Source organism: Bufo gargarizans, unplaced genomic scaffold (genome assembly GCF_014858855.1).
Source record: "Bufo gargarizans isolate SCDJY-AF-19 unplaced genomic scaffold, ASM1485885v1 original_scaffold_2076_pilon, whole genome shotgun sequence".
Taxonomy (NCBI): Eukaryota; Metazoa; Chordata; class Amphibia; order Anura; family Bufonidae; genus Bufo; species Bufo gargarizans.
In genome coordinates, this window is record NW_025334628.1 from 375,495 (window position 1) to 397,277 (window position 21,783).

The following is a 21,783-nucleotide window of genomic DNA, read 5'->3' on the forward strand; positions in this document are numbered from 1 at the left end:
AGAGCAGTGAGACTATGGACTCTTTACTGTAAGAGCAGTGAGACTATGGACTCTATACGGTAAGAGCAGTGAGACTATGGACTCTATACGGTAAGAGCAGTGAGACTATGGACTCTATACGGTAAGAGCAGTGAGACTATGGACTCTATACGGTAAGAGCAGTGAGACTATGGACTCTTTACGGTAAGAGCAGTGAGACTATGGACTCTGTACTGTAAGAGCAGTGAGACTATGGACTCTATACGGTAAGAGCAGTGAGACTATGGACTCTTTACGGTAAGAGCAGTGAGACTATGGACTCTTTACTGTAAGAGCAGTGAGACTATGGACTCTATACTGTAAGAGCAGTGAGACTATGGACTCTGTACTGTAAGAGCGGTGAGACTATGGACTCTTTACGGTAAGAGCAGTGAGACTATGGACTCTTTACGGTAAGAGCAGTGAGACTATGGACTCTTTACGGTAAGAGCAGTGAGACTATGGACTCTTTACTGTAAGAGCAGTGAGACTATGGACTCTTTACGGTAAGAGCAGTGAGACTATGGACTCTTTACTGTAAGAGCAGTGAGACTATGGACTCTTTACGGTAAGAGCAATGAGACTATGGACTCTTTACGGTAAGAGCAGTGAGACTATGGACTCTGTACTGTAAGAGCAGTGAGACTATGGAGCTCTCTGCCTGAGGAGGTGGTGATGGTGAGTACAATAAAGGAGTTCAGGAGGGGCCTGGATGTATTTCTGGAGTGTAATAATATTACAGGCTAGAGCTACTAGAGAGGGGTCGCTGATCCAGGGAGTTATTCTGATTGGAGTCGGGTAGGAATTTGTTATTCCCCTAAAGTGAGGAAAATTGGCTTCTACCTCACAGTTTTTTTTTGCCTTCCTCTGGAGCAACCTGCAGGAGGACAGGCCGAACTGGATGGACAAATGTCTATGTTACTATGTTACTAAATGTTGGTGAAATCCATTGTCCTCGGAGTAAACATCCCGCTAACAATATGTGCGCAGGAAATATCAACTAACTGCAAACTGCTGCAACAACCCGTCCGAGGATATGGACACATTGTAGCCGACCACGGGACGTGACACAAGTTTACCGTTCAGTAAGAGTATTAAGCAATCCAGCTAAGGCTTCGCTCACATCAGCGCTCGGCCTCCGTTCTCCGCCGCGCACAACTTTAGTCTCCGCTCCAAATCATCATCTGAGCGGAAACATAACGGAGCCCATTATAGTCTGTGGGGCCCCGGGGGTCCGACCGGCTCCGTCCTTTCCGCTCTCCTGCTCCTAAGCGGAGGCTGAGCGCTGATGTGAGCGACGCCAAATACAAACTGACACGACTGACCACGCCCCCAAAGCACAGAAATTATAAGGAATCCGCATTTTGTATCTTTTATATAGTTAAAGGGCCGGTGTTGATGGGAGAGATGATGAGACTTTGCTCTGTAGAGATCTCTGTACATGTAGAGGCCGTTTCTAGATTCTGCACAAGGTTTAGTGCAGCGCATGCGCATTACTGGGAGCGGCCGCCAGAACAGCAAACCACTAACCACTAGACTGCAGGACTAAATCACTAACACATTGGATGGAGGGGGTTGGATTGCTAAACAAGGACACAATAACAGCTAGGCTTACACTGATAAACCACCGGACACCAGGGACTGGATTATTACACCACCGGACACCAGGGACTGGATTATTACACCACCGGACACCAGGGACTATATTATTACACCACTGGACACCAGGGAATATATTATTACACCACTGGACACCAGGGAATATATTATTACACCACTGGACACCAGGGACTATATTATTACACCACTGGACACCAGGGACTATATTATTACACCACCGGACACCAGGGACCAGAGCAGAGTGGAACCATTAGACACTAGTCCTCCAGACACTCAGGGATACAGAGCAGTTTTATCTTTAATAAATATATTTTCTTACATTTCTCTTTCACCATTAATTGGTTAACCTGAAACAGAAAACCCGTCATTAGTGAGAGGAGGTATGGAGGGCACTACAACTCCCAGGAGAGCCAGGGAGACAGACAGACAGAGGAGACAGGCCGGGGAGACAAACAGACAGAGGAGACAGGCCGGGGAGACAGAAGAGACAGGCCGGGGAGACAGACGGACAGAAGAGACAGGGCGGAGAGACAGACGGACAGAAGAGACAGGCCGTAGAGACAGACAGACAGAAAAGACAGGCCATGGAGACAGACAGAAGAGACAGGTCATGGAGACAGACAGACAGAAGAGATAGGCTGGGGAGACAGACGCACAGAAGATACAGGCTGGGGAGACAGACGCACAGAAGATACAGGCTGGGGAGACAGACGGACAGAAGATACAGGCCAGGGAGACAGACGGACAGAAGATACAGGCCAGGGAGACAGACGGACAGAAGATACAGGCCAGGAAGACAGACGGACAGAATAGACAGGCCAGGGAGACAGACGGACAGAATAGACAGGCCAGGGAGAAAGACGGACAGAATAGACAGGCCAGGGAGAAAGACGGACAGAATAGACAGGCCAGGGAGACAGACAGACAGAATAGACAGGCCGGGGAGACAGACGGTAAAAAGAGACAGGCCGGGGAGACAGACGGTAAGGAGAGACAGGCTGGGGAGACAGACAGACAGAAGACACAGGGTAGGGAGACAGACGGACAAAAGAGAAAGGCCGGGGAGACAGACGGACAGAAACGATAGGCTGGGGAGGCAGACTGCGGAGACAGACAGAAGAGCCAGGGAGAATGCAGGAAGGCAGTGAAGGCAGTCACAAGAGGGCCTCAGATGGACTCCTCGTAGATGACCTCCAATGTTCTACAGCCTCTGAACCCAGGACAACGATGATGAACATTCACAGTGAGAAGGACATTTTAAGACACCGGACAATAGACATCTTGGGACGGATGATGGGCGTTACTGAGCAGCATGTGTAGAACATACGGTGGATGTCACTTTGAGTGAAGAAGGTCTCTTACCTGGAGGAGATGCTCCATGCCTGGGGAAATGCCTTTCACTATTGCAGTGTCCATTTGAAAACTTGGTGGGGCAGATGGTGGGATGGTAACCGGGGGTGCATATGGAGTAATCAGACTGTAACTCGGGGGCTCATCAGAAACCTTAGTGTGGGCTGGTCGTGTATCTAGAAAGAGTGGGGAGACTAAATAAGAAGTTCTAGAGACCAGAACATTCATGATACAGTAAACTGAGAGGACCCTGATAGACCTGGTTACCATAGTGGTTTGAGAATGTTTTACGAGGTCATTCTCATACTATTTAAAGAGGACCTTTCACCAGAATTAAACTTCTAAAGTAACTATACAGGCATGTAGAGCGGCACCCAGGGACCCCCCTGCACTTACTGTTATACCTGGGCGCCGCTGCATTCTCCCGGTATAGCCTCCGGTATCTTTACAGTTAGACTCCACCCAGGGGAACCTGCCGGCGCCTCCTTCTCCCATGCTGCAGCGCTGGCCAATCACAGCGCTAAGCTCTTTCTTAGGCTATGAGCTGAGCGCTGTGATTGGCCAGCGCTACAGCATGGGAGAAGGATCCGCCGGCAGGTTCCCCTGGGTGGAGCCTAACTGTAAAGATACCGGAGGCTATACCGGGAGAATGCAGCGGCGCCCAGGTATAACAGTAAGTGCAGGGGGGTCCCTGGGCGCCACTCTACATGCCTGTATAGTTACTTTAGAAGTTTAATTCTGGTGAAAGGTCCTCTTTAAGCTAGTAACCCATATGATTCTTCGAGACCTTCTAAATATCTGTACACTGGTCAGCATTGTCTTCTACTGAGAAACAGCTTCTTCACTTTCAGGTTTCTCTAAGACAGGAATCCTCAAACTGCGGCCCTCCAGCTGTTACGGAACTACAACTCCCAGCATGCCCGAACCGCCTACAGGTATCAGCCTACAGCAGAGCATTGTGGGAGTTGTAGTTTTACAACAGCTTAAGGGCCGCAGTTTGAGGATGCCTGCTCTAAGAGCTAGACGTAGCCAGGTTCTTCTGTGAGCTAAACACCTCCTCTTTCTTCTATGAGATGGACATTTCCAGGTTCCTTTATGAGGATGGCTACTTCATGTTTTCCTATTAGAAGCACACCCCCAGGTTCGTCTAGGAGAGTGATGGCTAACCTCCGGCACTCTAGCTGTGGTGAAACTATGATTCCCAGCATGCTCCATTCATTTCTATGGAGTTCTAAAAACAGCCAAGCAAGAGTGCATGCTGGGAGTCGTAAGTTTTACCACAGCTGGATTTCCGGAGGTTAGCCATCGCGGGTCTAGGAAATGGACATCTCCAGATCCCTCTAGAAGACTGACATATCCAGGTTCTTCTAAGAGCTGGACATCTTCATCTCCGGTTTCCTCTATGAGATGGACACACCCAGGTTCCTCTAGGAGATGTACATCTCCAGGTTCCTGCAGGAGCTGGACATCTCCTGATTTCTGTAGGAGATGGACTTCTCCAGGTTACTCGACAAGATGTGTTCTCCTGAATTCTGTGACTTGTGTCTGCAGTTCTGGCCTGGCCGATCGCCTTGCCTGGTCATCTTGTAGGCTGTAGGGTTTCCAGAACAGAAAGACATCTTGGGGTGCCATGAGGTCCACAGTGATCAACTGGTCAGTTCTAGGCAGGTAAGTCTGCAGTATGAACACAATGTAGAGTGTGCAGGAGCAGGAGGCATGGCAGTAAATTACCTGTGGATGTCATGTTGAGGAGGCACGAGGCACCAGGTCCAGATATATCTAAAAGACACAACAATCAGTCCAGAATCCAAGTTGTATGGATTAGTGGGAGGAGTTGTAGGGGGCAATGGGAGGGCCTGTGTGGGGAAGTGGGAGTGTAACGCCCCAGATTGGGATTACCACCTTTGCACCTTGCTACTGTCTCCTACGGTTAACCATGTGTCATTCTGTGTATTAATTTCTAGGTCTTGCAAAATTGGTATTAATTTTGTTCGTGTAATGTGCCTGGTTCACCAGCAGGTGGCGCAACAGTGGCAGAGCTATTTTTCCTAGAATGGAACCCTTCTTTCCATTTTAGCTCTCCCTAAAGGCTCATGCACACGACCGTGTGCTGGCCAGGCCCATGCTGCACTCTGTAGTGCTTCCGTGGGCTTCCGATCCCTGCCTCCATTCCGCACCCCACCGAACCTCCAGGATTGTGGACCCATTCAAGTCTGGATCCGTGGTGCGGGGTGCACACGGCCGGTGCCCGTGTATTGTGGACCCCCTGTGTGTGGGCCGCAATACAGCCACGGCCGGGCGACGGCTGTGTGCATGAGCCCTAAGAGAATGAGGGACTAGTTAGTGAGGAGTTAGTTCACTTTTTACCCCTGCCAAGGGAGGTTGTGCAGCAGGTGCTCGTCCCTGTCGGGCAAGCCCTGTCTGGGCCAGCTAGAGCACCTTCAGCTCTGCTGGACACAGAGGCCAAAGCCTGAGGCCTCAGAAGCCAGGAGGAGAAAGAGTTCCCTGGTACTGATCTAGAGAATACTACAGAAGCAAAGTACAGCATACAGCTAAAGCTAAATCCTGCAGTTATCCTGTGAGAGCAGCAGACGTAGCAGAGAGGAGTTTGCCTGCCACAGTTAATGCCAACGCCTGCTGGAAACCAAGACAAAGCCTGTAAGTTGTGTTGGAGAAGCGTTTATTCAAGTAAAGCTGTTATCAACTTCATCACAAGGTCTGGACTCAATTTATTCTCCATCCCTAAATCAGCAACCCCCTTTTTATTTGCTGCGGAGCCAACGCCTAGGGTCCAGCGTATCCAGGTAGGAGCACCGTGACACGTGTACCAACATTAAGGGACATTAGGCCACCCACCACCACACTGGCATTCCTACACCTGGGTACCATCCACAGTATCACTAAAAGGGGCCCTCTGCCCTTGTTGCTTCACTGCAACTGGCGTCACAACAAACATCCCAACTTAAAGGGCCCTGGATAGAGGCGCCCACTGCAGGGCGGAGGAGCTGTAGGGGGTAATGGGAGGAGTTGTATAGAGTAGTAGGAGGGGCTGTATGGAGCAGTGGGAGGAGTTGTATGGGGTAGTAAGAGGGGATGTATGGGTTAATAGGAGGAGTTGTATGAAGTAATGGGAGGACTTTTATGAAGTAGTAGCAGGAGTTTATGGAGTAGTGGGAGGAGTTGTATGGGGTAGTGGGAGGGGATGTATGGGTAAGTAGGAAGACTTACATGTAGTTGTGGGAGGAGCTGTACAGAGTAGTGGGAGGAGTTGTTTGGAGTAGTGGGAGGAGTTGTATGGAGTAGTGGGAGGAGTTGTATGGAGCAGTGGGAGAAGATGTTTAGTCTCTTCTTCAGTTACCCCCCGCTCTCACTCACCCGTCTCTTTTTCAGTTACCCCCGCTCTCACTCACCCGTCTCTCTTTTTCAGTTACCCCCCGCTCTCACTCACCCATCTCTTCTTCAGTTACCCCCGCCCTCACCCGTCTCTTCTTCAGTTACCCCCCGCTCTCACTCACCCATCTCTTGTTCAGTTACCCACGCCCCTCACTCACCCGTCTCTTTTTCAGCCGCCCCGCCCTCACTCACCCGTCTCTTCTTCAGTTACCCCCCGCCATCACTCACCCGTCTCTTGTTCAGTAGCCCCCGCCCTCACTCACCCATCTCTTCTTCAGTTACCCCCTGCCATCACTCACCCGTCTCTTCTTCAGTTACCCCCCTGCCCTCACTCACTCGTCTCTTCTTCATTTACCCCCCGCTCTCACTCACCCGTCTCTTCTTCAGTTACCCCCCGCCATCACTCACCCGTCTCTTCTTCAGTTACCCCCCTGCCCTCACTCACTCGTCTCTTCTTCATTTACCCCCCGCCCTCACTCACCCATCTCTTCTTCAGTTACCCCCCGCTCTCACCCACCCGTCTCTTCCTCAGTTACCCCCCCGCCCTCACTCACCCGTCTCTTCCTCAGTTACCCCCCGCCCTCACTCACCCGTCTCTTTTTCAGTTACCCCCCGCTCTCACTCACCCATCTCTTTTTCAGTTACCCCCCGCTCTCACTCACCCATCTCTTCTTCAGTTACCCCCGCCCTCACCCATCTCTTCTTCAGTTACCCCCCACTCTCACTCACCCATCTCTTGTTCAGTTACCCCCCTGCTCTCACTCACCCGTCTCTTTTTCAGCCGCCCCGCCCTCACTCACCCGTCTCTTCTTTAGTTACCCCCCGCCATCACTCACCCGTCTCTTCCTCAGTTACCCCCCGCCCTCACTCACCGGTCTCTTCTTCAGTTACCCCCGCTCTCACTCACCTGTCTCTTCTTCAGTTACCCCCCGCCCTCACTCACACCGTCTCGTCTTCAGTTACTCCCGGCTCTCACTCACCCGTCTCTTCTTCAGTTACCCCCCCCCCCCGCTCTCACTCACCCGTCTCTTCTTCAGTTACCCCCCGCTCTCACTCACCTGTCTCTTCTTCAGTTACTGCCCCTCCATCACTCACCCGTCTCTTCCTCAGTTACCCCCCGCCCTCACTCACCCGTCTCTTCTTCAGTTACCCCCGCCCTCACTCACCCGTCTCTTCTTCAGTTACCCCCCCGCCCTCACTCACCCGTCTCTTCCTCAGTTACCCCCGCTCTCACTCACCCGTCTCTTCCTCAGTTACCCCCCGCCCTCACTCACCTGTCTCTTCTTCAGTTACCCCCCCGCTCTCACTCACCCGTCTCTTCCAGTTTTACCCCCGCCCTCTCTCACCCGTCTCTTCCTCAGTTACCCCCGCTCTCACTCGTCTATTCCTCAGTTACCCCCCCGCTCTCACTCACCCGTCTCTTCCTCAGTTACTCCCGCCCTCACTCACCCGTCTCTTCTTCAGTTACCCCCCGCCCTCACTCACCCGTCTCTTCTTCAGTTACCCCCCCGCCCTCACTCACCCGTCTCTTCTTCAGTTACCCCCGCTCTCACTCACCCGTCTCTTCCTCAGTTACCCCCGCTCTCACTCACCCGTCTCTTCCTCAGTTACCCCCCCACTCTCACTCACCCGTCTCTTCCTCAGTTATCCCTCCGCACTCACTCACCCGTCTCTTCTTCCAGTTACCTCCCACCCTCACTCACCCGTCTCTTCCTCAGTTACCCCCCCGCCCTCACTCACCCGTCTCTTCCTCAGTTACCCCCCCGCTCTCACTCACCTGTCTCTTCTTCAGCCGCCCCGCCCTCACTCACCCGTCTCTTCCTCAGTTACCCCCCGCCCTCACTCACCCGTCTCTTCCTCAGTTACCCCCCCGCCCTCACTCACCCGTCTCTTCCTCAGTTACCCCCCCGCTCTCACTCACCCGTCTCTTCCTCAGTCACCCCCCCGCCCTCACTCACCCATCTCTTCCTCAGTTACCCCCGCTCTCACTCACCCGTCTCTTCCTCAGTTACCCCCCGCTCTTACTCACCCGTCTCTTCCTCAGTTACCCCCCCGCCCTCACTCACCCGTCTCTTCCTCAGTTACCCCCCCGCCCTCACTCACCCATCTCTTCCTCAGTTACCCCCGCTCTCACTCATCCGTCTCTTCCTCAGTTACCCCCGCTCTCACTCACCCGTCTCTTCCTCAGTTACCCCCCGCTCTCACTCACCCGTCTCTTCCTCAGTTACCCCCCCGCCCTCACTCACCCGTCTCTTCCTCAGTTACCCCCCGCTCTCACTCACCCGTCTCTTCCTCAGTTACCCCCCCGCCCTCACTCACCCGTCTCTCCCTCAGTTACCCCCGCTCTCACTCACCCGTCTCTTCCTCAGTTACCCCCCGCTCTCACTCACCCGTCTCTTCCTCAGTTACCCCCCCGCCCTCACTCACCCGTCTCTTCCTCAGTTACCCCCCCGCCCTCACTCACCCGTCTCTTCCTCAGTTACCCCCCCACCCTCACTCACCCGTCTCTTCCTCAGTTACCCCCGCTCTCACTCACCCGTCTCTTCCTCAGTTACCCCCGCTCTCACTCACCCGTCTCTTCCTCAGTTACCCCCCGCTCTCACTCACCCGTCTCTTCCTCAGTTACCCCCCCGCCCTCACTCACCCGTCTCTTCCTCAGTTACCCCCGCTCTCACTCACCCCGTCTCTTCCTCAGTTACCCCCGCTCTCACTCACCCGTCTCTTCCTCAGTTACCCCCCGCTCTCACTCACCCGTCTCTTCCTCAGTTACCCCCCGCTCTCACTCACCCGTCTCTTCCTCAGTTACCCCCCGCTCTCACTCACCCGTCTCTTCCTCAGTTACCCCCGCTCTCACTCACCCGTCTCTTCCTCAGTTACCCCTCGCTCTCACTCACCCGTCTCTTCCTCAGTTACCCCCCCGCTCTCACTCACCCGTCTCTTCCTCAGTTACCCCCGCTCTCACTCACCCGTCTCTTCCTCAGTTACCCCCCCCCCCCCTCACTCACCCGTCTCTTCCTCAGTTACCCCCCCCCCCCCTCACTCACCCGTCTCTTCCTCAGTTACCCCCCCGCTCTCACTCACCCGTCTCTTCCTCATTTACCCCCGCTCTCACTCACCCGTCTCTTCCTCAGTTACCCCCCGCTCTCACTCACCCGGTCTCTTCCTCAGTTACCCCCGCTCTCACTCACCCGTCTCTTCCTCAGTTACCCCCCCCCCCTCACTCACCCGTCTCTTCCTCAGTTACCCCCCCGCTCTCACTCACCCGTCTCTTCCTCAGTTACCCCCGCCCTCACTCACCCGTCTCTTCCTCAGTTACCCCCCCGCTCTCACTCACCCGTCTCTGCAGGACTTTTTGTGTTTCTGAGAGGGGCTGGGATAAGGGAGGAGGCACGAGGCACCACCCAGGAAAGAGCATCTTATAGTAGTAGTGATGGCACAGGACTAGCATTGTCTTAGGCTACTCTCACACTGGCGTTTTGAATTCTGTTTGTGAGATGCGTTCAGGGATCTCACAAACGGTTCAGAACGGATCAGCTCAGCCCCAGTGCATTGTGAATGGATAAGGATCCGCTCAGAATGCACCAGTTTGCCTCCGTTCAGCCTCCGTTCAGCCTCCGTTCCTCTCTGGATGCAGCTTGCAGCGTTTTGGTGTTCGCCTGGCGATGCGGAGCCAAACGGATCCGTCCTGACTTAGATTGTAAGTCAATGGGGACGAATACGTTTTCACCTATACAATATGATGCAGTTAAAAAACGGATCCGTCCCCATTGACTTTCAATGTAAGTCAGGATGGATCCGTTTTGAATGGATACAAGCGTTTGCATTATCGGTGCGAATCCGTCTGTGCAGATACCAGACGGATCCGCACCTAACGCAGGTGTGAAAGTAGCCGAACTGCCTCCTCCCCCTCCCTGGGCGGCTGCGCTATTTTTGGTTTCTGCCATTTCCGACGCCCCTGAGGCTCCGGTCAGGAAACGGGAAGAAAATCCCCAGTCACTAAAGGTTGGATGAGGCGCGCTCGCTGCGTACAGTATTGTAACGACGTTTTATGCAAATCGAATTCAGATATTTTATCCGAAGTTGATTCGCTCATCCTGAGAACTCTGCGGCTTTCCAATAGGCTCTGTGCCTCTGCTTGCTGTCAGTGACTGGGAACATCACATTCAGAGGCTGAAGACCAGTATGGATGCAATAATTCTCATTGCTGAGGGTTTGTTACAATGTCCAGACTCACTCATTGCACTGATACATTGTATCTAACAGCTGAGGGGAGAAATGTGTGGATACAATCATGTATTCTGGATACAAGTGTAGCAAACCCTCTGCGGCCGGTAGGATTAGGTCACATGGGTTTGTAGTCTCTGGGTGCAAGTAATCAATGTTTCCATTCACTGAGGTTTGGATAATCAGAGTAAGTACATTATCATCAGATTGTGGGATCAGAGCCCCTGTCAAATTGCTCTGTCTTCCCTCCAGACCCCTCTGTCCTCCCTCCTCCGGACCCCTCTGTCCTCATCTAGACCCTCTGTCCTCCTCCGGACCCCTCTGTCCTCCTCCAGGCACCTCTGTCCTCCTCCAGACCCCTCTGTCCTCCCTCCGGACCCCTCTGTCCTCATCTAGACCCTCTGTCCTCCTCCAGGCCCCTCTGTACTCCTCCAGACCCCTCTGTCCTCCCTCCGGAACCCTCTGTCCCCATCCAGACCCCTCCGTCTTCCTCTAGACCCCTCTCTCCCCCTCTAGACCCATCTATCCTCCCTCCAGACCCTCTGTCCTCCCTCTAGGCTCATCTGCCCTCCCTTCAGACCCCTCTGTCCTCCTCCACGAACCTCTGTCCTCCCTCCAGGCTATTCTGTCCTCCCTCAAGGCACCTCTGCCCTCATCCAATCACCTCTGTCCTCTGTCCAGGCACCTCTGCCCTCCTCAAGTATCTTGTGTCCGCCTTCAGGCTCCTCTTTCCTCCTCCATGCCCCTCTGTCCTCCTCCAGGCTCCTCTGACTTCCCTCCAGGCCCCTGTGTCCTCTGTCCAGGCACCTCTGTCCTCATCCAGAACCATCTGTCCTCCTTCCAGGCACCTTTCTCCTCCTCCAGGAACCTCTCTTCTCCCTCCAGGCACCTCTGTCCTCCCTCCAGATAACTCTGTTTTAATCCAGGAACCTCTGTCCTCCCTCCAGGCTCCTCTGTCCTCTACATACCCCTCTGTCCTCCCTCCAGCCTCCTCTGTCCTCTACAGACCTGTCATGCTGGGTAGGATACAAGATACAATAAATACACAGAAAACCAGAAAACAAGCGTCTAGGCCAGAAGCTGCAGCACTCTTCCCGTGGTGAAAAAATCCGGTCTTTAATAAACCAGCAGCAAGATGCTGGTTTATTAAAGACCAGATTTTTTCACCACTGGAAGAGTGCTGCGAATTTCTTTATTTCATTTAGGTTACGCTGGGACCCATGGCCAGGATCCCCATCTGCGAGCACCATTACCCTTTTTAATGGTCTTTTCTCCATGTGGGGAGTTATAGTGCTGCTCATTATTCAATCAGTCCAGAAGCTGGGGATAAAGGTCACCTCCTGACAAATACCTACCAGCTCTCCCTGGACGTCTGTGCCTACGTTCAGACCCTAAAGGTGGGAATCAACGTGCCCCCGTGCCTAAGGCTAAAGATTCCCTAAAGTCCATGAGATGGGGGAAAGAGGCAGCCTGCTTCCTCAGAACCTGGAGGGGGTAGATGTCTCTAACAGCCTAGACAGAACACAAAAAGGAAATCAAAACCAACTTATCTTGTAGCAGAGCAGAAACAGCAAATCCTCCTTTCCTCAGAGCAAGATAGAAGCTATAACCCGCACAGGACACTGGGAAGGGGCGTAATTTAAACTCACACAAACTACCCCACCCAGTGCACCTGAAGGGAGGCGGATACAGCTCAACTCCAAACCCAAAACAAACAAAAAAACTACCCACATGCTGCTAACCTGGCAGACTTCCGCACATAACCTGAGCAGGGCATGACAAGACCCCTCTGTCCTCCCTCCAGACCCCTCTGTCCTCCCTCCAGACCCCTCTGTCCTCCCTCCAGACCCCTCTGTCCTCTCCAGACCCCTCTGTCCTCCCTCCAGACCCCTCTGTCCTCCCTCCAGACCACTCTGTCCTCCCTCCAGACCCCTCTGTCCTCCCTCCACACCTCTCTGTCCTTCCTTAAGCCACCTCTGTCCTCCCTTCAGACCCCTCTGTCCTCTCCAGACCACTCTGTCCTCCCTCAAGATCCTTCTGTCCTCCCTCCAGACCCATCTGTCCTCCTTCAGGCTCCTCTGTTCTCCAGGCTCCTCTATCCTCCCTCAAGGCCACTCTGTGACCCCTGCAGGCCCGTCTATCCTCCCTCCAGACCCCTCTGTCCTCCTGAAAACGCCTCTGTCCTCCCCCAGGCCCCTCTATCCTCCTCCAGGCTCCTCTGTCCTGCCTTCAGATACCTCTGTCCTCATCCAGACACCTCTGTCCTCCTTCCGGGCACCCCTGTCCTCCTCCAGGCTCCTCTGTACTCCTTCCAGGCACCTGTGTCCTCCCTCCAGGAACCTCTGTCCTCCCTCCAGGAACCTCTGTCCTCCCTCCAGGAACCTCTGTCCTCCCTCCAGGAACCTCTGTCCTCCAGGCTCCTCTGTTCTCCTGTCCTCCCCCCAGGCACCACTTTCCTCCTCCAGACCCCTCTGTCCTCCTTCAGGATCCTCTTTTCTCATCCAGACCCCTCTGTCCTCCTCCAGTAACCTCTGTCCTCCTCCAGGCTCCTTTGTCCTCCCTCTAGGTACCTCTGTACTCATCAAGACACCTATGTCCTTCCTCCAGGCACCCCTGTCCTCCTCCAGGCACCCCTGTCCTCCTCCAGGTGTGAGATTGTGAAACAGCTATTTCTGCATAATGTCTGTAGTTAAACTGTCATTTGGTATTCCGGGTATTAGAGGCCACTGTTTTGCAGCTACAGCCAGCACACTCTGAGATTTGAATATGCAAAACAGATGATGACTCATGCTGATGACTCATGCTGCTGCCTGTGAGTGAACCAGGAAGTGTTGATCTGGCATGGTGATAGGATTGTGCTATGAGGGACTTAATCCGATTCCATCCTGGCTTGCAGATGTCTGGCAGTTAATGGACACTCAGAAAAATGAGAGTAGCTGTTATACACTGACTGAATCCAGCTCTTTTGAAAGAGAGGTTGTCCCAGGAAGACCAGTTCAGTGTGTGGACAAAAGGCCTCATCATCAAGCAAGGCCGCACGGTTGCTAAGAGGTTGGTGGCCATCCCTGGTAGACTGCATCCTTGGGCCCAGAACGGACACAGGTCAGTACACCTGGCTACTGATTGTTATATTGTGTGGCACCTGAAGTTACAGAGACTAGCCTAGGCCTAGCATTAGTTAGTTAGTTAGGATTAGATCGTTTTGCTAGGCTGTACTGTACTGGACTGCAGCCCAGTTATTGACTTGCAGGCTCTGCTGTGTCTGCCATCGGCTAGGCCTGTCCAGTGGGCAGGGACATTGACTGTGGGTCCGGGATATAGCGTTTCCTATGCATGTTTGTATTGTTTTGGTGATGCTTATGTTATTACTTGTTGTCAAAGTAAAGTTTCTGTTCTTGTATAGTAAGCTGGTGTCAGTGTCGCTTTCCTTGTCTGTGACTTTGCTGTATTCTGGGGAGCCCACCCCGGTACAAGGCTTACACAGGCACCTCTGCCCTCCTCAAGGAACCTCTTTCCTCCTCCAGTGTCCTCTGTTCTCCTCCACTGTCCTCTGTCCTCCCTCCAGGCACCTCTGTCCTCCCTCCAGGCACCTCTGTCCTCCCTCCAGGCACCTCTATCCTCCCTCCAGGCAACTCTGTCCTGCTCCAGACGCCTCTGTCATCCTGCAGGCTCCTCTGTCTTCCCCCAGGCCCCTCTGTCCTCCTCCAAGCTCCTCTGTCCTCCCTCCAGGCCCCTCTGTCCTCCTCCAAGCTCCTCTGTCCTCCCTCCAGGCCCCTCTGTCCTCCCTCCAAGCACCCCTGTCCTCCTCCAGGAAACTCTGTCCTCCTCCAGGCCCCTCTTTACTCACCCCAGGCACTTCTGTCCTCCTCCAGGAACTTCTGTCCTCCCTCCAGGCTCCTCTGTTCTCCTCCAGTCTCCTCTGGCCTCCCTCTAGGCCCTGCTATCCTCCTCCAAGCCCCTCTGTCCTCCTCCAGGCCCCTCTGTCCTCCTCCAGTCTCCTCTGTCCTCCCTCCAGTCTCCTCTGTCCTCCCTCCAGTCTCCTCTGTCCTACTCCTGCAGTAATTCAGGGTTGTTAAGGTGAAATTGCACAACTAATACTCAGCGTTTTTCCTAGTGTATTATAATGGTGATTTTACAATGAGTTCCTGCCAGATGACTGGAGCGTAGAGTATTCATATCATTCTAAGAGTCTGCAGAGTATCAGACACGTGTCCGCGCCATAGTCCAGTATGTGGGGACTATGGACAGAGTTACTTACCACTGATCAGGATGATATGGATAGTCCCTGGCTGTCTGAGTGGAGACCTGCACCAGTCTTCAGAGATTCAGATCCTTGGTTATAAAAATACAATAGAACTTGCGAGCGCAACGCCTCGCACCGTCCCTGCCTTATCTGTGTGAACCTATATCTGTATATATTGGTAGACGAGAAAGACTATGACATCAAATAAAGGAGTGGTCGGAAAATGTGACGAGAACTGTAGGGCAAAGTGCAGAGCTCGTCCCACCTGGCCGACCTGTGTCCACGTGATTTTACTGAATTAAAGGGTTTTCCCATCTCTGACAATGGGGGTATGTACGGTGCGCTCCCATCCATTTCTATGGGGATTCCGAAAATAGCAGTGTTCGCTGCTTGGCTATTTTCGGTGTGCCGATAGGAACGATTGGTGGTGGCTGGACCCGGAACTGCTGGCCACCACTTTGCTGGACGTCTTTGTTTTAGAGATAAGTGGGACCCATTTAGTGCCCTGGAGCAGGGGTACTGTGAAGTCTGGACATTTGTAGACATTCGCCTATTTTCCCTATGCAAAGTTATAAACTTCTTACTTTATTTCACTTGAAAGGGTTAATGTGCACTGTTTAATACTGCATTTTATATGTTGTGATATGTATACTGTTCATTATCACTGTATTTACATGAGTCTGTGGAAAGGGTTAATGAATACTAAGAGACTTTTGGGACTTTGAATGAGAAGCTGGTTATTTTCCACAGCTGCCATAGGGTTTAAAGAACAACATGTTTTGGAGGAAAAAAAAAACAGACTTGTTTACCACCAAAACCAGACAGTCTGACCTTGTGACTGTCTGGTTTTAGCTTTGTTGTTATGTATGAAAACTTGTTTTTGTCTGGAAAAACTGCTGTGTCATTGCCATTGAGTATCATTGAAGCTCTTATGAAGTCTATGACAGAAGGAAAGTGTTACAATTAGTGATGATCGAGCATGCTCGGCTGAACACCAGTTTGGCTCAAGCATCTTCATGCTTGGCACATGGTGGTATTCGGCTGAATACCGCATGTGCTCGAGTGCAATGATCGAGTCTATTCCCCTCATGTTTCTTGGCTGCTACACAGCCAATGAACGTGCAGGGAAGTACTGCCCTCACTGTCATGCCGTAGCCATGTTGGCTGCTGGCATTACATTGTTTGGCTGGCCGTAACGTAGACGCTGCGGACAGTGACATTAGCGGTGGTACCTCTCCTGTATAACGTTTCCTCATCCCAAATACCTGTGACATTCCCTGTAATTTTTTATTAGCCGCTGGTGACAGCATTGACATTATCTGCGGGATATCTCCTGTGTGACGTTTCCGCATCCCAAATACCTTTTTTTAAAAATGTGTGCGTACACATCCAAATCCTACACTACTGTACGTGTGACAGACATTGAAGCATACAGTTGTGTTCAAAATAATAGCAGTCAGACATCACTAACCTGATCAATCACAGTTTTTGGTAGAAATGATATATCTACATGCTAAATAATTTACTATCAGGTGTAGTAGAGTAATAGAAACCACCAGACCCAACAGTCAGGACCTGCTGCTGCTGATTCTCTGTAATTCAGTCACTAATTGAAAGGGGCATGTTCAAAATAATAGCAGTGTGGAGCTCAATGAGTGAGGTCATTCATTCTTTGAAAAACAGGCGGCAATTATTGCCCTTATTTAAGGAAGGAAGGCAGCAGATGTTGTCCATGCCGGTTACAGGGCATTTTTCTCTGAAATTCTGAGGAAAATGGGTCGTTCCAGACATTGTTCAGAAGAACAGCGCACCTTGATTAAAAAGTTGATTGGAGAGGGGAAAACATATTTAAAAAGTGCAGAAAATGATCGGCCGCTCAGCTAAAGTGATCGCAAATGCTTTAAAATGGCAACCAAAACCTGAAAGACGTGGAAGAAAGCGAAAAACTACCATTCGAATGGATAGAAGAATAGCCAAAATGGCGAGTACTCGGCCGACAATCAGCTCCAGGAAGATGAAAGAAGGTGTGACGTTCCCTGTGAGTCCTGGTACAATGAGAAGACCCCGATGTGAGGCCGAGCGATCTGCAAGAAGCTCCCGCAAAGTCCCACTGCTGGAAACAAGACGTGGGCTGAAGAGCTTACAATCTGCCATTGACCGGCCTGAAGAGACATTCTGTGGACTGATGGAAGTGAGATGGTTCTGTTTGGGTCTAGTGGCCGGAGACAGTTTGTCAGACGACCCCCAAACACTGAATTCAGCCCCAGTGCACTGTGAGGACAGTAAAGCATGGTGGACAAGCATCATGATATGGGGATGTGTCTCAGACTACGGTGTTGGGCCTATTTATCGCAGACCAGGGATCATGGATCAGTCTGAATCCATCAGAATACTGGAAGAGGTCCTGCTGCCTTATGCTGAAGAGGAAATGCCCTTGACATGGGTGTTCCAACAAGACAACGACCCCAAACACACCAGTTGTTACGCTGCCGGTAGACGCGGCTGGAATCCAGTGGCCAGAAGGAACACGCGAGGTGCAGACTTGAGGAGTAGATCGCAAGATAGGGAATCCAGTGAAGAATCGGAACGGTCTGGGAAGGACGGTACTGAGGAGCAGGAGACTGGAACAAGTCACAATACTCGAGCAATGTTTGCATTGCCTCATAGGTATAAGTAGGCCCTAACAGGAAACAAGATGGCTCCCAATCAGTATCACAACGGCACTCTTGGTTAAGGGCAAATCCTCAGATAACACAGCAGCCTCCAGTGGTGGAGGAGTAAAATTGCAACACAAGTTCAGAGTGGGTGAAACAGCGGCCACTAGTGGTAATTTAGAAGATCAAATTCTGACACCAGTAAACGGGCAACATCTTGGTTCCAGACCAACAAGATTGACGTTATGGAGCGGCCGGCCCGATCCCCGGATCCTAATCCAATAGAAAACTTGTGGGTGACATCAAAAATGCCGTTTCTGAGGCAAAACCAAGAACTAGAGAAGAACTGTGGAATGTGGTCCGATCATCCGGGGCTGGAATACCTGGTCACAGGGGCAGAAGGTGGTGACTCCGAGCAGCACAGACGTCCAGCAGGTCTCAGAGACAGCGGTTATACAACGGAGTATCAGTGACGGGATTCAGAGGAGAGAAAAGCTACAGACATTTCCTCAGTTTATAGAGTGAATGTTTGAGTTTGTAAAGAAGAAGACAAACACTGCTATTTTTTTTTGAACAGTCTAATATTCACTTTTTTTTTTTTTTTTGAGGAACAACACAAATTTGATATATTTTTCTTCATGTTTTGATTTGGAATAGATTGTGTAGTGTTCACAATGCATCTGTGTGGATGGAGATAGAAGCTATTATTTTGAACACAACTGTATATAACATGTAATATGAAGAAGGCGAGCAGTAAGGGACGGGGAAGTGGCCGTGTTGGATTGCAGCAGATAATGCTTCCAGTCGGTTAAGCACCACCCTGTCTTCCACCAAGTTCAGTCTTGATCCTCCTTCCTCCCACGATGGAGAGTCTGGTCAAACAAGTGATCCCACATTGAGATATTCTGAGGACCACTTTTCCTCGCCATTACTTGATTTGGCCCTCTCGCTAAGCACACCTGAAGAGGGACAGATTTTGTGCCCTAATTCCCAACCTCTTGAGCATCCACAGTCACAAGAAGATGATGGTGGGGAACGGCAATTACTGTTTAATGAGGTGGATGATGATGAGACACAGTTGCCAATAAGTCCACAGCAATAAGTGTCTCAAGAGGTTGATGAAGAGGATGAGACACAGTTGTCAATCACTGAGGTTGTTGTTAGGTCAACAAGTCAGGAGGATGAGCAGAGTGAGGAAGTGGAAGAGGATGTGGTGGACGATGAGGTCACTGACCCAACCTGGGAAGGTGGAAAGCCGAGCGAGGAGAGCAGTACAGAGGGGGAGGGATCCACAGCACTGCAACAGGCTGGAAGAGGCAGTGGGGTAGCAAAAGGGAGAAGACGGTCCACACCACACAGGCCCGCAACTGTTCCACGGAGCACCCCCATGCATAAATCTACCTTGCCAAGGGGTAGATGTTCCGCAGTCTGGCGCTTTTTTGAGGAAAGTGCGGATGACAAAAGAATAGTAGTTTGCAACCCGTGCCACACCAAAATGAGCTGGGGCGTGAACACTAGCAACCTCACCACCACCAGCATGATCCGCCACATGGCATCAAAGCACTGTAATAAGTGGGACGAACGCTTTGGTCGACAATCTGTGTCTGCGGGTCACACCACTGCCTCCTCTTCCCCTGTGTTACGCGCTGACCAATCATCTGTCGAAGGTGCAGGCAAGGATACCTCCCGCCCTGCACCTGGACCTTCACAAGCACCATCAGCGACCACATCTGCTTTCGTGTCCCAGCGCAGCGTACAAATGTCCTTACCCCAGACATTTGAACGCAAGCGCAAATACCCAGCCACCCACCCACAGGCCATAGCACTAAATGCGCAGCTTTCCTAATTACTGGTCCTGGAAATGTTGCCATTTAGGCTTGTGGATACTGAGGCCTTCCACAGCCTGATGGCGGCGGCCGTCCCGCGTTACGCAATCCCCAGCTGCCACTATTTTTCAAGGTGTGCCGTGCCCGCCTTCCACCAACATGTGTCCCGTAACATCACACGTGCCCCGACCTGGTTCTAGTGTCTACTCAAACATGTGTCCCGTAACATCACCCGTGTCCTGACCAACGCAGTTACCGGGAAGGTCCACTTAACCACTGACACATGGACAAGTGCATTTGGCCAGGGACGCTACATTTCCCTGACGGCACACTGGGTGAATGTTGTGGAAGCCGGGAGAGAGTTGTACCCTGGGATGGCACAGGTGCTACCGACGCCATTGCGGGCCCTACGTCGATCAGGGTTTCCGCCTGCACCTACGTTAGTGGCTCCAACCCCCACTTCTCCTCTTCCTCCTCCACTTCCACATCCGAATTATCTTCTTGCAGCTCCAGTCAGCCATTAGCCGGTAGCTGGAAGCAGTGCAGCACTGCAGTGGGGAAGCGGCAACAGGCCGTGCTGAAGCTGATCTGCTTAGGGGACAAACAGCACACCGCCGCAGAGCTGTGTCAGGGATAAGGGACCAGACTGAGCGGTGGCTCTCACCACTCAACCTAGAACCAGGTATGGTTGTGTCTGATAATGGCCAATAGCTTGGTGGCAGCTTTGGAGCTCAGCAAGCTCACACACATCCCATACCTAGCCCACGTGTGGTTCAGCGGTTCAGCGGTTTATCAAAACCTACCCCAATTTGCCTGAGCTACTGGTGAATGTGCGCCGCGTGTGTGCACATTTCCGCAAGTCATCGACAGCTTCAGCCGGCCTGGCAACTCTGCAGCAGCGCTGGAAATTGCCAGCTCACCGACTGCTGTGCTACGTGAGCACGCGCTGGAACTCCACGTTCCACATGTTGGCCAGGCTTTGTGAGCAACAGAGGGTAGTAGTGGAATACCAGCTGCAACATGGTCGTCGCCTTTCCAGTCAGCTTCCGCTATTCACAAGCGAGGAGTGGGCATGGATGTCTGAGAGGTTTTAAGAAACTTTGAGGAATCAACACAGATGGTGAGCGGCGATAACGTTATCAGCGTCACCATCCCACTTCTGTGTCTACTCAAACAATCGCTGCTCACAATTAAGGCCGACGCTTTGCATGTGGAAGAGGTGGAAATGGGGGAAGACATTACACAGGGTGATAGCCAGACCACCCTCCGTTCGTCTTCTCAGCGCGAATTGGACGATGAAGAGGAGGAGGAGGAGACGGTTGCCTCATCTACAGAGGGTAGTACCCATGGAAGTTTAATTCCATTTGTTCTGCATGGGTGTGCAGAAGAGGAGGATGAGGAGATTGAGAGTCATCCTCCTGATGACGACATCCATGTCTTGCCTAGCTGTTGGGACTCATATGGCTGACTTCATGTTAGGCTGCCTTTCCTGCGACCCACGTGTTATACGCATTTTGGACAACACAGATTACTGGTTGTTCACCCTTCTCGACCCCCGCTACAAAGAGAACTTCTCATCTCTCATTCCTCTGGTGGAGAGGACGAGCAAAACGGTGCAATACCAGAAGGTCCTTGTGGAAAAATTGCCTCAAAAATTTCCATCTGACAACGCTGGCGGCAGAGTCTGTACTTCCTTGGGCAACCGAGGAGGGGAGACGAGGGGAACACACAGCAGTTCCAACAGAGGCAGGGCAACACTCTCTAAGGCCTGGGACAGTTTCATGACACCCCGCCATTACCCTCACCCTGATGAGCGGCCTAGTGGTACAAGGAGAGAAAAGTTTTGGAAGATGGTGAAGGAGTACATAGCAGACCGTGTCAGCGTCCTCAGTGATCCCTCAGTGCCTTACACCTACTGGGTGTCCAAGCTGGACATGTGGCACAAACTGGCGCCTCATGGGGCCCCCAGGCAATAGGAGATTAGGGGCCCCTGTGTCCCGCCCACCCTCAAGTCACACCCACACACAGCCCCACCCACATATTGCACTGCCCACATCACCTACACTTGGTACAGAATTTCTCTTTACCCCCCCCCTTCTCCAACCACCCAGCACCCTTACTCACATAAAACAAGTAATACATATAATAAAGCTTACAGTGAATTCCTGCAAATACTTCCAGTTCTGAAGACTCCGGCGGCTCAGGATAGAAGTGGGCACCGCTCTGCAGGGAGGAGACCTATAAAATGCACCTAGGTTTTAGAGGGGGACAATAAGAAAAAAATATTTTCCATTACACCTCAGGTCAGACCACCAATCAGACCCCCAATGTAAATAAGACCCCCAATAAGACCTCAAATCAGACCTCAGCTCAGACCCCAATGTAAATGACCCCCAATCAGACCTCAGATGAGAGCCCCATGCCTCTCATCAGCTGCTATTATCAGCCCTTATGC

The 21,783-nt window shown here is 52.0% G+C and overlaps 1 protein-coding gene across 11 annotated transcripts in view; it reads right to left on the reverse strand.

Annotated features, from left to right (window-relative positions):
- LOC122923931 (phospholipid scramblase 3-like) overlaps window positions 1–21,512 on the reverse strand; it is a 34,859-nt gene extending 13,347 nt beyond the window's left edge. Inside the window, exons 1-4 of one of the 11 annotated variants that reach the window (XM_044274813.1) lie at window positions 21,485–21,512; window positions 4,720–4,767; window positions 3,001–3,164; window positions 1,958–1,985 (exon numbers count right to left, since the gene is read on the reverse strand). In XM_044274813.1, coding sequence (XP_044130748.1) covers window positions 1,958–1,985; window positions 3,001–3,164; window positions 4,720–4,732 — 205 coding nt within the window. In that variant the 5' untranslated portion in view covers window positions 4,733–4,767; window positions 21,485–21,512. The other 10 variants (XM_044274808.1, XM_044274811.1, XM_044274815.1 and 7 more) reach the window with 10 other exon arrangements.
- Window positions 21,513–21,783: the final 271 nt, after the last annotated feature.